Genomic DNA, 16,244 nt, shown 5'->3' with positions numbered 1-16,244 from the left:
AACCCCTTGCACATCTGCCCCACCACTGTATCACCCTGAATATATGCCCCACCTCTGTACCCCCTGCTCTTCTGTCACTGTAACCCCCTGCACATCTGCCCCACCACTGTATCACCCTGAATATATGCCCCACCTCTGTACCCCCTGCTCTTCTGTCACTGTAACCCCCTGCTCATCTGCCCCACCACTGTACCACCCTGCTCTTCTCTCCCACCACTGTAACCCCCTGCTCATCTGCCCCACCAATGTTCTCCTTTTCTCACCTGCCCCACCACTGTACCCCCCTGCACATTTGCTCCACCGCCGTACCCCCATGCTCTTCTGTCTTACCACTGAACCATTTTCTCATTTGTCGTAACACTGAACTTATCTGCTCATCTGCCCCATCACTGTAACCCCCTTTCTCATCTGCCCCACCACTATACCTCCTGCACATCTATCCCACCTCTGCTCCCCCTGCTCATCTGTCCCACCAATGTATCTCCTTTCTCCTCTGCCCTGCCACTGTACCCCCCTGTACATCTGCCCCACCTCTGTGCCCCCTGATCTTCTGCCCAACCACTGTAACCCCCTGATCATCTCTCCAACTAATGCACCTCCTTTCACGTCTGCCCCATCGTTTACTCCCCTGCTCTTCTGCCCCACTGCTGAACCCCCTTCTCATCTGCCCCAACACTGAACCCCCCCATTCATCTTTCTTACTACTGTAATCTCCTTCTCATCTGGCCCAACACTGAACACCCCACCCCCTTCTCATCTGTACCACCATTGTAACCCCCTTCTCATCTGCCCCAATAATTTCCCACCGCTGTAACCCCTTCCCAACTGGCCCAAGACTGAAACCCCCCACTCATCTGTCCACTGCTTAACCCTCTTCTCATCTGCCCCAACACTGAACCCCCCTGCTCATCTGTATCAACGCTAAACCCCCTTATCATCCCTCTGACCACTATACCTCCTGCATATCTACCACACCACTCTATCCCCGCTGCTCATCTGCCCCATCAATGTACCCCTTTTCTCATCTGCCCCACCATGACACCTCCCTGCACATCTGCTCCACAGCTGTATCCCCATGCTCTTCTGTCTCGCTACTGAATCGCTACTGAATCTCATCTGTTCTAACACCTGAACCCATCTGCTTTTTTGCCCCATCAATGTACCTCCTGCACATCGGTCTCACCTCTGTACCCCACTGCTCTTCTGCCCTACCCCCTGCACATCTCTCCAACCAATAAACTTCCTTTCACATATGCCTGACTGCTCTATCCCCCTGCTTTTCTGTCCCACCACTGAACCCCCTACTCATGTGCACCACCACTGAACCCCCCTGCTCATCTGTCTCACCAATGTAACCCCCTACTCTTCTGTCCCACTGCTGTGGCCCCTTCTCGGCTCTTCCACCACAGTAAGTCCCTGCACATCTGCCCCACCGCTGTACCCTCCTGCTCTTCTGCCCCACCTCTGAACACCTTCTGCTCATTTTTCCCACCGCTGTACCCTCCTGCTCATCTGCTCCACCGCTGTACCCTCTTCTCATCTATGATATGCGTGATATGCAGAGCGATGAAAGGAAGCAGAGATGAGACACATCTACCTGTCCTGGCACACTCATCTTGCTGATCCAACTCTCGCATCCAGCCGACGTGCTTGTATGGGATGTATGGGATGTATGTGATGTCACATACAAGCATCTGGAATGGATGCAAAATAATGAGCAGTTGGGCCTCCGCAGCTGAGAAAAAGTGCAACGCTCTGCGCCACAGCAAGAATTGGGTGTGATTTTCATTGCACTGAATACTGGCTGTAGCTTAAATGGACACAGAGTGCAGGAGTTCAGTAGTAATGCAAAGGTTCAAGAATAATTTCATCAAATTTCCCAGAAGCACAACAGTGATTGCACAAATTGTCACCTGATTTTGGTTTTCTCAATCACAGTTCACATCCCCTTCTTTCTGAGATTGGTAGCGGCAACCAAGTGAGTCATCTTCCTCCAGAGGGCAGGGCTAGCAGATTGGCTTTAGCAGTGACAGCCCTCCTCCTGGAAACAGGGACCACCAACCCCCCCCCCCCCCCCCAAAGAACTGCATCCGATATCTTCCCCATCAAAAACACTGACGATTGCAGCTGCCACAAAGTTAGAGAACTAAACAATGTTTCCCATCTTTTAAAATGTGTGTGGGCACAGTGCCTCCCCCTCAGTGCAGGTGCGGTGTGGGGAACTCTGAAATTGGAATGTATTATTGTCTCACTGACACTTCCCTGCGCTTCTCTGCTGATGGGGAGGGAGTCGAGTCCCGGCAAAAGAGGCTTTATGTGCCCCTTTGCTGGGGGTTGCCTACCCCTGCAATAGGAATATTTTGGAAAAATAAATTATGTAAGCATTAACGCACCAAAATAGAACATGCAGGTATGAAAGGGTCTTAAATAATTAGCAAGAGTTAAAGACTTTGCTTTCTATATTTACACACTTACTGATTGGTGGACGGAGTCTGCAGGTTTTCTTGGACCTATAGATTAATGAAAAATAAATTCAGGTATTCCTTTTGATCATTACTAATATTAATTTACATATAGTTTATAGAACTAGTAGGACTAGTGAAGTAGAAGCAGAAAAGAAGGGTGTTAGTGGAAGGAGTGTATATACCTCCGATTTATTTAGCCCCTTTCAGGATCAAGACAATTTTGCATTTCAGCTTAGCCAGTAAGAGTGCTTATATTTTGTAAGATATCCATTTACATTTGAGAGTGATCATCAAGAACAATCAGGCTTTGCATTAATAGTAACATTATCTCAATTACTGGTTACTTTAACCCATGTAAAAAAAGCAAGCAAACACTGTAATAATAGAATGTATTGGAAATTCCTTCACAGCCAACTTTTAAAACACTGATTCACCTAACATAACCATATTCAATATTTATTCAACAAATTATTTACTTTGTAAAAACATGAACTACGTGTCCTTGGTATCATTTAATACTCCCAAAGCACATTTCAAATGGATGTACCGTATATACTCGAGTATAGGCCGACCCGAATATAAGCCGAGGCCCCCAATTTACCCCCAAAAAACTGGAAAACTTATTGACTCGTGTATAAGCCGAGGGTGAGACATGGCTGTCCATCCCTGTGTGTCCGTCCATCCCTGTGTGTGTGTCCGTCCATCCATCCCTGTGTGTGTGTCCATCCATCCATCCATCCATCCATCCCTGTGTGTGTGTCCGTCCATCCATCCCTGTGTGTGTATCCATCCATCCATCCATCCCTGTGTGTGTGTGTGTGTGTGTGTGTGTGTATTCATCCATCCATCCATCCCTGTGTGTGTGTGTGTGTGTGTGTGTGTATCCATCCATCCATCCATCCATCCCTGTGTGTGTGTGTGTGTGTGTGTGTGTGTGTGTGTGTGTCCGTGCAGCCTTGTGTGTGTGTCCAGCCTACCTGTGTCCCAAGCCTCCGTCCCGAGCCGCCGTCGTCCCGAGCCTCCTCCGTCCCGTGCCTCCTCCGTCCCGTGCCTCCTCCGTCCCGTGCCTCCTCCGTCCCGTGTCGTGCCGATGGATCGCCGCTCCAGGATCGCCGCTCTTCTCGGCGGCCATTCTACAATTCAAAAGCCGCGCCTCCGCCTCCGCCTGTGATAGGCGGAACACTCAATTTCCCAGCAGCCTGTGTTCCGCCTATCACGGACATCCTCTCATACTCGTCCGTAGTATGAGAATGAGCGGATGTCCGTGATAGGTGGAACACTGACTGCTGGGAAATTCAGTGTTCCGCCTATCACAGGCGGAGGCGGAGAAGGAGGCGCGGCTTTTGAATTTTAATGTCCGCCGTCTGTCTGCTCGATACGCTGATCGAGCAGTCAGACAGCGGTGACTCGAGTATAAGCCGAGGGGGCACTTTCAGCCTCAAAAAAGAGGCTGAAAATCTCGGCTTATACTCGAGTATATACGGTAGGTTCTTTTTAAAACAAACAGTAGGCCTGAAAAAAAGCTCATGTAACACTGGGCATTGTTACTGGGAATGCAGAACTCTATTTGCCCACAAGATGACCAATGACTTCCAGCGCCACCAGATTATGATGGTCAGATGCTGGTTTACCAACATGCCTGTTCGACAGAAGCTGGTTGTAAGCAGTGCACCAAGACCCAAAGTTGACCGTTTTAGTGTCCGAACATATTTTCATCCTCTTGTAAAATTTCTATATCCTGTTATGGCCTTGTTTAGTTTTATATCATCAGCAAACACTGAGATTGAACTATTGATTCCAACCTCTATATTGTTTATGAACAAGTTAAACAGAATTAGTTCCAGGACAGAGCCCTGGGGTATCCCACTCATATTGTTTTTGCTCCTTATGCCTGTGTACATAGAGGTGGTTGATATTTACACTACAGGACACATTATTTTCTGTTATATTGTTCAAAGGACCTTTATCAACCAGTGTTTTAGCATGTATTTGGGGACTTGGTGGATTGTTAGGGACTTGGTGGATGAGGATTTTTACTACATTGTATAAACACTTGGGCATTTAACTGCCAGTAAAAGGCTTACTCCACACCCCCTGCATGAGGTTACGTGTTACGTGGCTTTTGGATCTGTTTTGAAGTAAGCATTGGGGATGATATGTACTTAACACTTGTACGCTTTATTAAATGGGAATGATTCTAATATATGTGAATCACTGATACCTTATGGAAGGCTATAGTTGCAAGCATATTGCAGATACTAGTTCAGGGATTGGACTGAGCACACCTTATGATCTATTGCTTCTGTGGCTATACATATTTGGTGCACTTGCGCTATTTGATCCTAAGATGCAGAGTTGATTCATAGTGGAAGGAGTATCTATACAGTTAATGGTGCGAGTGCCTGGCGGTCTCGAATGCCGCCGGGCTCCGGCGATTGCTCGGGGCACACAGAGAACTGGCAGAATTTCCGGTTCTCTGAGCAGGGAACTGACAGATCGTCTGTCCATACAGAGTACGGACAGCGATCTGTTAGTTTTCCTGCACAGTCCCATACCCCCTTCAGTTAGAACACAAAATAGGATACATAGTAACCCCTCCCCTGCCCCCTAGTGTTAACCCCTTCACTGCCAGTGACATTCTTACAGTAATCAATGCAATTTTAATCACACTGATCGCTGTATTAATGCCAATGGTCCCAAAAATGTGTCAAAATTGTCCGGCGTGTCCGCCATAATGTCGCAGTCATGATAAAAATCGCAGATCGCCACCATTACTAGTAAAAAAAAAAATATTAATAAAAATGACATAAAACTATCCCCTATTTTGTAAACGCTATAACTTTTGTGCAAACCAATCAGTATATGCTTCTTGCGATTTTTTTTTTTACAAAAAATATGTAGAGGAATACATATCGGGTTAAACTGAGGAAAATAAATGTTTTTTTATATATTTTTTGGGGATATTTATTATAGCAAAAAGTTAAAAATAATGCTTTTTTTTTTTCAAAATTGTCACTCATTTTTGTTTACAGCGCAAAAAAACAAAACGCAGAGGTGATCAAATACCACCAAAAGAAAGCTCTATTTGTGGGAAAAAAAGGATGTACATTTTGTTTGGGAGCAACGTCGCACGGCCACGCAATTGTCAGTTAAAGCGACGCAGTGCCAAATCGCAAAAAGTGGTCTGGTCAAATGGTCTGGGACTTAAGTGGTTAATTGGCTCCATACAATGCATTTATTTTTTGACAAAGCTACTGGAGGAACTGGATCCTTCCTAGATTTCAAGAAGCGATCATCTCAGCCATTTTGTTTCCAGAAGGAGCTGTGGCCAAAGCCCATATCCAGATGCAGTTAGCCAGAATATTCTGATGAGGATGTACTCATGCAATCCACAGTAGACACTGTTGGGTTGATGTACTAAAGGCAAGGTGGCTGTTGACTTTGCAAGGGAATTTGCACCAGAGCTTAGTGAATAAGGTAAAGCACTGCTGACTTCCATCTTCTAGCCATGATCAAAATTTTTTTTATTTTTTCTTTGCACATGATTGGGTATTCTTTGAAAGTAGACTCCACCACAATCACTGAACTCTGGGGCCTTTTTTCTTGTCAAGTGCAACTGTCCTTACAAAGTAAACAGCTTAATTACCTGTAGTAAATTGGCCCCTATATGTAGAGTCATTTTTTTAAAGTTTACAGCTAACATTTTGATACCTCCGTTTACCTTTGGCTGTCCATTTACTGAGTTTACATTTGGAAGAATCCATCCATCATAGAATACTGGTATATATGGTGGGATCATCTTAGCATTAGGCCAATCAGCTCTATAAAGAAAGTAACATTTGAAAAGATAAAGCTGCTAGTAACTTTTATCTAATTTTAAAGCCTCATAACCATAGAATACAATACGATATACATATATGAAGATGACAAAAATACACAAATTTTATGGTCCTAGAAAATGCCATCTTCCAACAGGCAATTGACTTTCTGTTTAGTGATCTTATTGAGGGCAAAATCTGGAAGCCCCTATGTAGCCTACAGTCAGTAGTTTACATATATTAATTGAGGTTAAACTCTATATTTTTAGGTTTTGAGTGCAACTTATTATTTTTTAAAGTAGAGCTATCATTGAAATTCATACATAATATGAACAGTGCATATGTTAGCATTACCAAATCATATTATTATTTTAAATAAAAACATACATAATTCTTGACAAAAACCTCCATAAATTCATCTGGTCATTTAGGCTTTTATTACATTATTACGAATATTTCACATCATTAGGTACTTTAGGTTTTGCACCTATAACCCTTTATGGACGTGAGCAATTTTTACATATTCACCTGTAGCCAGGTGCTTGGCTAAGAATTTTTTCTCTAAGCATTTTTTTTCTCCAAACATTCTCTGAACCCTTGTACACACGGTCGAACATTCCGACTGACAATGTCCGATTGGACCGTGTTGTTGGATAATCCGACTGTGTGTGGGCTCCATCGGACTGTTTCCATCGGAATTACATGGACGGACAAAGTTTTAGAGCTGGGCTATAAAACTTTCCGACAACATGATCCGATCGGACTTTGTGTGTAGAGAACTCCGATCGGACAAAGTGCCACGCATGCTCAGATCAAATTCCTAGAACAAAGCTATTGGCTACTACTACAAGGTGCTGGATATATATTATAAAAGGCAAGTATGTGGGGTCACTAGCCAAGAAAAAGCAGGGCAGGACCTGGAACATCTTTATCAATTACTGTTCAATCCAGGACCCCTACAGTCTGACAGACATAACAATCCATCCCTATTCTATCCAACAGCATTTCTGCTTGACATACATTTTAGGTATCAGTTCAGTGGCTGTAATTGTCATTGGTCCTCAAATTGACCTCTAGTTCCACTCTGGTTTCAGTACCTTGTTCTTAACCAAGCATCCCCTAAGCTTTCCCATAGTTTTCTTTCTTTATCCGTCACACATGAGCTCAACAACAGCAAAGCCTTTTGCGTTGGAAAAGGAGACACTACAGAACTAGACATGTCCTTCCTGGGGCAGTTGGACAGAATCTGCAAGAAAGTTCCATAGAGTTACATTTTAAATGCAAAAACACAATTTTGCGAAAGTAAACTTAGCTTATGAGTCTCACCTTGGGCAATATATTAAACAGCATATGGACCAAGTCTGTAGGAGCTGGTTGGAACATATCATCTTGTACTTTTCCCTGGTGATATAAGAGTTGTGTTAAGTAATTGCAATTCACCTAATAACATAAAACTTTATCAAGACATAAGTACATAGTAGGTGAGGTTGAAAGAATACACAAGTCCATCAAGTCCAACCTGTATGTGTGATTATAAGTCAGTATTACCTTGTATATCCCTGTATATTGTGGTCGTTCATTTGCTTATCTAATAGTTTTTTAAACTAACGATGCCCCCCCCCCCCCGCTGAGACCACCGCCCGTGGAAGGAAATTCCACATGCTGGCCGCTCTTACAGTAAAGACGCAGTGGGGGAATAATTATAAGACTCAAACAGGCTGAAATGCATGCTGGGTGTAATGTACCAGTGATTGTTCATTATATTATGTCAGGTTGTAGCGCATGATCTATTATTGCTGTATAGGGATGAGCTTCGAGTTCGAGTCGAACTCATGTTCTACTCGAACATTGCCTGTTCGCCTGTTCAGCGAACAGTGAACAATTTGGGCTGTTCGCAGCAAATTCGAAAAGCCCTATACAAGTCTATGGGAGAAATCTAAAGTGCTCATTTTAAAGGGTAATATGCAGGTTACTGTCCTAAAAAGTGTTTGGGGACCCGGGTCCTGCCCCAGGGGACATGGATCAATGCAAAAAAAAGTTTTAAAAACGGCCGTTTTTTCAGGAGCAGTGATTTTAATAATGATTAAAGTGAAACAATAAAAGTGTAATATTCCTTTAAATTTCGTAGCTGGGGGGTATCTATAGTATGCCTGTGAAGGGGCGCATGTTTCTGGTGCTTAGAACTGTCGCTGCACAAAGTGTCATTTGTGCAGGAAAAAAAGTCTTTTAAAATCACTTGCGGCTATTGTCGGGTCTCCGTAATACAGAGAACACTCAATGAGTGTTCTCTGTATTAGCCGACAATTCATTCATTCATTGATTAAAAAAAAAAAAAAAAAAAAAAAAGCGTGGGGGTTCCCCTAAATTCAATCAAAAGGCCCTTCAGGTCTGACATGGATATTAAGGGGAACCCCGTGTCAAATTTAAAAAAAAAATTGACGTGGGGGTCCCCCCAAATATCCATACCAGACCCTTCAGGTCTGATATGGATATTAAGGGGAACCCCGCATCAAATAAAAAAAAAAAATTGACGTGGGGGTCCCCCTAAATATCCATACCAGACCCTTTATCCGAGCACGCAACCTGGCAGGCCGCAGGAAGAGGGGGGGACGAGAGAGCGGCCCCCCCTCCCTCCTGAACCGTACCAGGCCACATACCCTCAACATTGGGAGGATGCTTTGGGGGTCTGTGACCCCTCAAAGCACCTTGTCCCCATGTTGATAAGGACAAGGGCCTCATCCTCACAACCCTGGCCGTTGGTTGTGAGGGTCTGCGGGCGGGGGGCTTATCAGAATCTGGAAGCCCCCTTTAACAAGGGGACCCCCAGATCCCGGCCCCCCCCTGTTTGAAATGGTAAGGGGGTACAAAAGTACCCCTACCATTTCACAAAGAAAGTGTCAAAATGGTTAAATAAGACAAACACACTTTTGAAAAATTCCTTTATTAAAAATAAAAAAAATAAAAAAAAAATTCCAGCGGTGCTAATCCACTCTTGCTATCCAGCGACGGGTCTCCGGGGTCCAGCGATGGATGATCATATCCAGCGACGGGGGATCTCTCAGTCCAGCGCTGTCCATACAACCTTCTTATGTCTCCACTGCGGAGACACTGCAGAGAGCCGAGCGCTGACATTTCTTATATTGGGAGGGCGGGGCCACCCGTCACCTGACCCCGCCCCTCTGACGCAGGAGAGGGAAGCCAGGGGTTCCCCAGTGACGTGTGGGTGACCCCGCCCCCTCTGATGTAACGCAGGTTTCCGTTACATCAGAGGGGGCGGGGTCACCCACACGTCACTGGGGAACCCCTGGCTTCCCTCTCCTGCGTCAGAGGGGCGGGGTCAGGTGACGGGTGGCCCCGCCCTCCCAATATAAGAAATGTCAGCGCTCGGCTCTCTGCATTGTCTCCGCAGTGGAGACAGAAGAAGGAGGTATGGACAGCGCTGGACTGAGAGATCCCCCGTCGCTGGATATGATCATCCATCGCTGGACCCCGGAGACCCGTCGCTGGATAGCAAGAGTGGATTAGCACCGCTGGAATTTTTTTTTTTTTTTTTTAATTTTTAATAAAGGAATTTTTCAAAAGTGTGTTTGTCTTATTTAACCATTTTGACACTTTCTTTGTGAAATGGTAGGGGTACTTTTGTACCCCCTTACCATTTCAAACAGGGGGGGGCCGGGATCTGGGGGTCCCCTTGTTAAAGGGGGCTTCCAGATTCTGATAAGCCCCCCGCCCGCAGACCCTCACAACCAACGGCCAGGGTTGTGAGGATGAGGCCCTTGTCCTTATCAACATGGGGACAAGGTGCTTTGAGGGGTCACAGACCCCCAAAGCATCCTCCCAATGTTGAGGGTATGTGGCCTGGTACGGTTCAGGAGGGAGGGGGGGCCGCTCTCTCGTCCCCCCCTCTTTTCCTGCGGCCTGCCAGGTTGCGTGCTCGGATAAAGGGTCTGATATGGATATTTAGGGGGACCCCCACGTCAATTTTTTTTTAAAATTTGATGCGGGGTTCCCCTTAATATCCATATCAGACCTGAAGGGTCTGGTATGGATATTTGGGGGGACCCCCACGTCAATTTTTTTTTTTAATTTGACACGGGGTTCCCCTTAATATCCATGTCAGACCTGAAGGGCCTTTTGATTGAATTTAGGGGAACCCCCACGCTTTTTTTTTTTTTTTTTTTTTTTTAATCAATGAATGAATGAATTGTCGGCTAATACAGAGAACACTCATTGAGTGTTCTCTGTATTACGGAGACCCGACAATTTAGCCGCAAGTGATTTTAAAAGACTTTTTTTCCTGCACAAATGACACTTTGTGCAGGGACAGTTCTAAGCACCAGAAACATGCGCCCCTTCACAGGCATACTATAGATACCCCCCAGCTACGAAATTTAAAGGAATATTACACTTTTATTGTTTCACTTTAATCATTATTAAAATCACTGCTCCTGAAAAAACGGCCGTTTTTAAAACTTTTTTTTGCATTGATCCATGTCCCCTGGGGCAGGACCCGGGTCCCCAAACACTTTTTAGGACAGTAACTTTCATATTACCCTTTAAAATGAGCACTTTAGATTGTGAACGTTCGAGTCCCATAGACTTTAATAGGGTTCTAAAGTTCACACGAAGTTTAGGTCTGTTCGCAGGTTCTGGTGCGAACCGAACAGGGGGGTGTTCGGCTCATCCCTATTGCTGTATGTGATTACATTGTTAATTGTGTTTTTAATTACTTACTTACTATGGAGAGAGGCACAACAAATCTTACATTGGGCATCATTTAACCTAAGGCCAGCCCTGGGTGTTTTCTACCTCTTTGTGACTCTTTACTACTTTTGAAGAGAAAAAAAATACATGGATTCCCAGAGAACTAACTCTAAGTGACAAATGAATTCAATATTTGTAATACTTTCATTTCACCAAAGGTTCCTACGCATCACTGAACAAAATCTACCCTTTAAAATTGCAAAAGGAAACTCCTTTGAACTCTATGCTATATCAAACAAGAAGCATACACAAAAAACATATGCATCCAATTTAAACCTTACAATAATATACTGACAAGCAACTCAAATAAAAGTAGCGCTATGATAAGAGCATAACAATAAAATAAACAACAAAAAAGAATGAAAGTCAACCACATGAATTAAAAGGTGATAAATAGACCAAATGTAACTCTTCAGTCCCAAACTAAAGGGGTAATGAATTCCTCTTCCACCTTTTGACTTCAGTGCAACGCCATTCCCCACAGACTGTAAGGCTGGGTTGAATTGCATGTGGATTTGCCAGCATCAAATTCGCAGGACAGGAGATTGAGACCAGCTCTCTATGGAGCCACGGAGTGGCTTGCACAGGAGTCCTGAGTGTCTTTGGATCTGTTTCAGGGCCGAATTCAAGCAAAAATTCAGCCCTGATTCATCCCTGAAACAGAAAACAGGGACGCACTGGATCCCTGATGCGAGCCGCATCCGTCTGCAGTTTGAAACCAGCCTAACTCATCAGAGCTATATGCCGCTCATATTAATGATTGGCATCAATGGTCATCTATACACCCCGGTCTATAGATTTCCCATGCATGCTAGGAACTAAAGATAGCTAGTAGCAGGTTGTCATTTTATTTCAAGCAAATTTCAGGATAGCACAGAGCGTGGGCCATGTAAAACAGAATTCAGGTGGTGGAAGGGGAATTGCTCACCCACTTCTCTTACATATAATACACCCTAAAGAGAGAGCATACCGAGCTAGAAAATCATTTAAAATTAGACAAGACTCGCAAAAAAGCAGCAGCATACAGTGCGATAACACAAGCAATCAAATACAATAAAAAAAGCTGCGCTAAAAAGTCTCAATGTGATGAGTCCACAGAAAATAATATAAAAACAAGAAAGTCAATATACTGAGCCACTTAAAAGCTTGGAACCACCGCAGTGTGCACACAAACAAAAAAGGGTGCCCGACCACCGTAGCTGTAAATTCTGCTTACCAGAAGGCAAGCTTAAAGCGCAAATGGCTTTAGCCCAGCCTAGGCCTTTAAGCTTGCTGATGACCACAATAGGAACGGTAAATCGGATGGTGCAGATCTCTTCCTCTGTCCATATACACTCAAAAAGGTGCTCAGGGAAAAAGGAAACTGGCCATAGTGTAATATAGTCTAGATTCCAAATTTATTAAAACAAAGTATTGCACTTACATTTAAAAGAAAGTAGAATTGCGTATAAGAATGCCGGCCGGCACAAACAAACGGAGCCCGTCCTCCTACTCCAATCGCGTGGTGACGCTACTACGTGCCTTCCTCCATATAATACACCCTAAAACAAAATCTGTCTCTGCCAAGAGATCAGTAATTTCTCTGCAGACCCTTCTATATCTTATATTTTATGGGCATAAGAAGCTAAACTCTAGGTCTTACAGAGAAATTGTATAGGCCCTTTAGTGATGTGCAAAATCTGGTGCAGCTCTGCAAAGAAACCAATCAGCTTCCATTTTTTTCCAAGCTTCATTGAACAAGCTGAAGTTATAAGCTATTGGCTATCACGCACAGCTGCACCAGATTTTGCAGTTTTAGTACATCGATCCCTTATGTTCAGAGTAAGCCCAGGTTCACACTGACAGCTAGAATGAAATTGTGTGAACTGAACTCGCAAGATTTCATTCCTGCATGTCAGTCCCGACTTCGGGGGCGATTTCAGAGACATCCGTGCGGGTTGCTGCACAGATGTCTATAGAAATCGCACCTCAAAGTTGCCAAAAGTAGTACAGAAACTACTTTTGTGAATCGTTGCGGAACCGCAGATGCTGCGTCAAACTTTGGATTTGGATGGTGCCATTACTGCCAAATCGCTCCAATGTAAACCTAGGCTAAAATAAATTTTACACATATGGAACTAACTTTGGCCAGCTCAGTAGACTGTTTTAAAAAAAGAGCTGGATGCATTCCTAATACACAAAATACTGAATACTAACATTTATAGTTAATAACACCAAGGATTGTTGATTCAGGGAATATCCCATTGCCTTCCAGGAATCAGGAAGGAATTGCTTTCTCCTATTTGAGCAAATTGGACCATGCTTTTTAGGGGTTGCCTTCCTTCAACTGTGGGCGAGTTCTGTATAGGGAGGTTTTCTATTTGTTTATTTTTTTATTGGTTGAAGTAGATACACCTGTGTCTTTTTTCAGCATGTAAACAATACTCTTTTTAGCCAAAAGCATGCATATTGGCCATGAAAAAACCCCTAAAAGAAAAAACAAGATTTGGTTCCCAAAAACTTCAGTTGAATTGGTAGTTTTCAAATTTTTTCAGATTTTTGTCATACGGCGAATGTCCAGCAAACCACACTCAATTCACTCAATAATAATCACAGGCTGGGATTCTTAGATCACTAGATTACCAACAAAAATATGGATGGTGATTTATAAAAAGCGTCCATCTGGTATGCAGTACTGTCTGTATGCATATCAAGTTTGTTATTAGTTTTTCTGGTAATATTAGTTTTTGTTGTTGCTTAGTATCTTAATTGTCATCCACTAGTGTTTGTATGCTGGTGAGTTGTTATATATGTATACTCACCAATAAATTAAAAGCATATTTTATCTTCTGAAGACATTCAAAAAAATCGGATTCTGGAATAGCAGATTTTCCTTTTGATACAGAAACAAGAGGGAGAGATATAAGATATTATGTCATATATTATCAGTCTGTCCCCACATGCCAGGGTGCTAGGGGTAACCCTAGACTTTGAACTGTCCTTTCGGGCCCACATCCAATCCCTGTCCAAATCATGCTGCCTTAGCCTCTGCAACATCTCTAGAATATGACCCATACATAAAATGTGTGCACTTTGAAGATGTGAATGGGTTCTCAACAGGGGCGGACTCACCATTGGGCCACTCGGGCTCTGCCCGAGAGCCCCATGCCACTAGGGGGCCCCATCAGGGTTGCCAGCCTCCGTAAAACCAGGGACAGTATGTAAAAAATGTGTGTTTTTTTTTTTACATCTGTCTTTGAAATGTCCCTTACAGACATCCCTTTGGTCTAAAAATCCAGAGATTATAGCTGCCTCACCTCTCCAGTACCTTCTCAGCCAATAGAAACATGTCTGTGTGTACTGTGTGATTGTATAGTGTGTGTGTGTGTGTGTGTGTTTTTTTTGTGTATACTTCGTGGCCCCATAATCTCTGATTGCCTGAGTTGTCAGTCCACCCCTGGTTCTTAAGTTATATAATATAACAAAAAGGATTGTTTAAGGAATGCTTTAATTAATGTTTAGGCTTTTATGCCTCTATTTTACCTAGTGATCTACCCAATAACTCTCTTCCTGTGTTAGAGTGTCTCCACTCCCCTGGTGGAGCAATGGAGACCACTTTGGTTAGTAGTATTGCCAGTCTAAGATAGAGTAATATTAGATGCACTAGCAGATTTAAATGGACTTGCCTAACAAATTAAAGCCAACCAACAACTATTACAATTTAAGTAGTTACCTCAACAGTCTATTTTTCCTGGAAGTTTTACATAAATGCATAAAGGGTTTACATAAATAAACTTGTTAAAAAAGTTTTACATAAAAGAATAAAAGCTGTAAAAGTTGACAAATGTAAACAACCCAGTCAATGTTAAATGTTTTTTTTTTTTTTCAACCTTCTAACTGCCACTTTTGATGCACAGCTTGGTTTCTTAAAAGATGTTGAAAAATAACAGACTCACAGACCAGATCACCAGGTGAAAATAAAGGAAAAAGCCTAAAAAAGAAACCTAATGCTCCAGCACATCTAAGCCCTTGTACACAACACACGGTTGGAGAATCCGTCGGAATGTGTCCTATCGGACTGTGTTGTCGGATAATCCGACTGTGTGTGGTATGCATCGGACTGATTCCGTCGGAATATCCGTCGGACCCAATTTTCCAACTTGTTAGAAATATTTTCCGACAAACTGGTCCGATCGGACATACTCCGATCATGTGTAGAGAATTCCGATCGGACAAAGTGCCACGCATGCTCAGATCAAATTCCTACACCAAAGCTATTGGCTACTAGCCTGAACGTAGTCCCGTCGTAACGAAATAACGTCATCACGTTCTGAATGATTGGATTTTCCGACAACTTGGTCCGACCGTGTGTATGCAACAGTTTCGGACACAATCCGTCGGACAAAATTCGTCGGCCAAATTTCAACGGATTTGGTTGGCAGAATGTCCGACCGTGTGTACAGGGGCTAAGAATTTATAATATATTACATTTTTGTTTTTGGGTGTAATTCTGCTTTAAAGAGCACCTAAAGCTCTAGACTTTGAGCCTTTAAAGAGGAAATTAAACCCAAAGCCAAAAATGTATTTTACTGCAACTTACAAATCCTTAGATGTGCATTAGGCTGATGGTGGTTTCACTATTTAGCAAAATTACTTACCTTTGTGTCGTATCTGCTTACAGGTAAACTGGTGTTTTTATCAGTGAGTGCATTATTTGTGGTAATATTGTAGGGTTTACATTAAAGTAATGTATGTATGGATTTAATCTTTTTACAGATTACAGGGATATCCAGTATAGCAAAATCATTGGGTGGTTCTGAAAAAGCAGGAAGCAGTACTTGCATACGCAATGGGTATATATGGTTACCCCCATGTACAGTATGCATATAATTGCAAATTATTGTATAAAACATTAACTCATTTGGGTAGGATGATGTATATCAAGCTGATCTATTTTACATGTTTATCTAAACACATTAAAATAGCCAGCATAGCCAGATAGCATTCATATTTACTTTACTCACCCTTTCTTTTCTTTTTATTTGAATCCAATAATCCAACAAATATTTCAATATCCCTGAGAACATGATTTAACACTTCCTAATGTGGAGACAAATAAAATAAAAAAAAATAAAAAACTAGCATAGTATTGTAAGCAATATACAAAGTCAAATAACTGTGCTAAAGTGCTTAGTACAAATATAAATGTAAGCCCTTG

General features: G+C 43.0%; 1 protein-coding gene across 1 annotated transcript in view; it reads right to left on the bottom strand.

Moving 5' to 3' along the window:
* Positions 1-16,244, bottom strand: part of EPS8L3 (EPS8 signaling adaptor L3) — a 186,792-nt gene that overhangs the window by 37,382 nt on the left and 133,166 nt on the right. The window contains exons 10-15 of the mRNA XM_077481329.1: positions 16,051-16,126; positions 13,849-13,919; positions 7,610-7,684; positions 7,381-7,529; positions 6,187-6,286; positions 2,476-2,510 (exon numbers count right to left, since the gene is read on the bottom strand). Coding sequence (XP_077337455.1) covers positions 2,476-2,510; positions 6,187-6,286; positions 7,381-7,529; positions 7,610-7,684; positions 13,849-13,919; positions 16,051-16,126 — 506 coding nt within the window. The remainder of the gene's footprint in view (positions 1-2,475; positions 2,511-6,186; positions 6,287-7,380; positions 7,530-7,609; positions 7,685-13,848; positions 13,920-16,050; positions 16,127-16,244) is intronic.

The sequence above is a fragment of the Lithobates pipiens genome, unplaced genomic scaffold (assembly GCF_037356315.1).
Source record: "Lithobates pipiens isolate NorthernLeopardFrog02 unplaced genomic scaffold, aLitPip1_a1.2 Scaffold_16, whole genome shotgun sequence".
In the NCBI taxonomy this organism is placed as follows: domain Eukaryota; kingdom Metazoa; phylum Chordata; class Amphibia; order Anura; family Ranidae; genus Lithobates; species Lithobates pipiens.
This window is presented reverse-complemented; position numbering and strand designations above follow the sequence as displayed.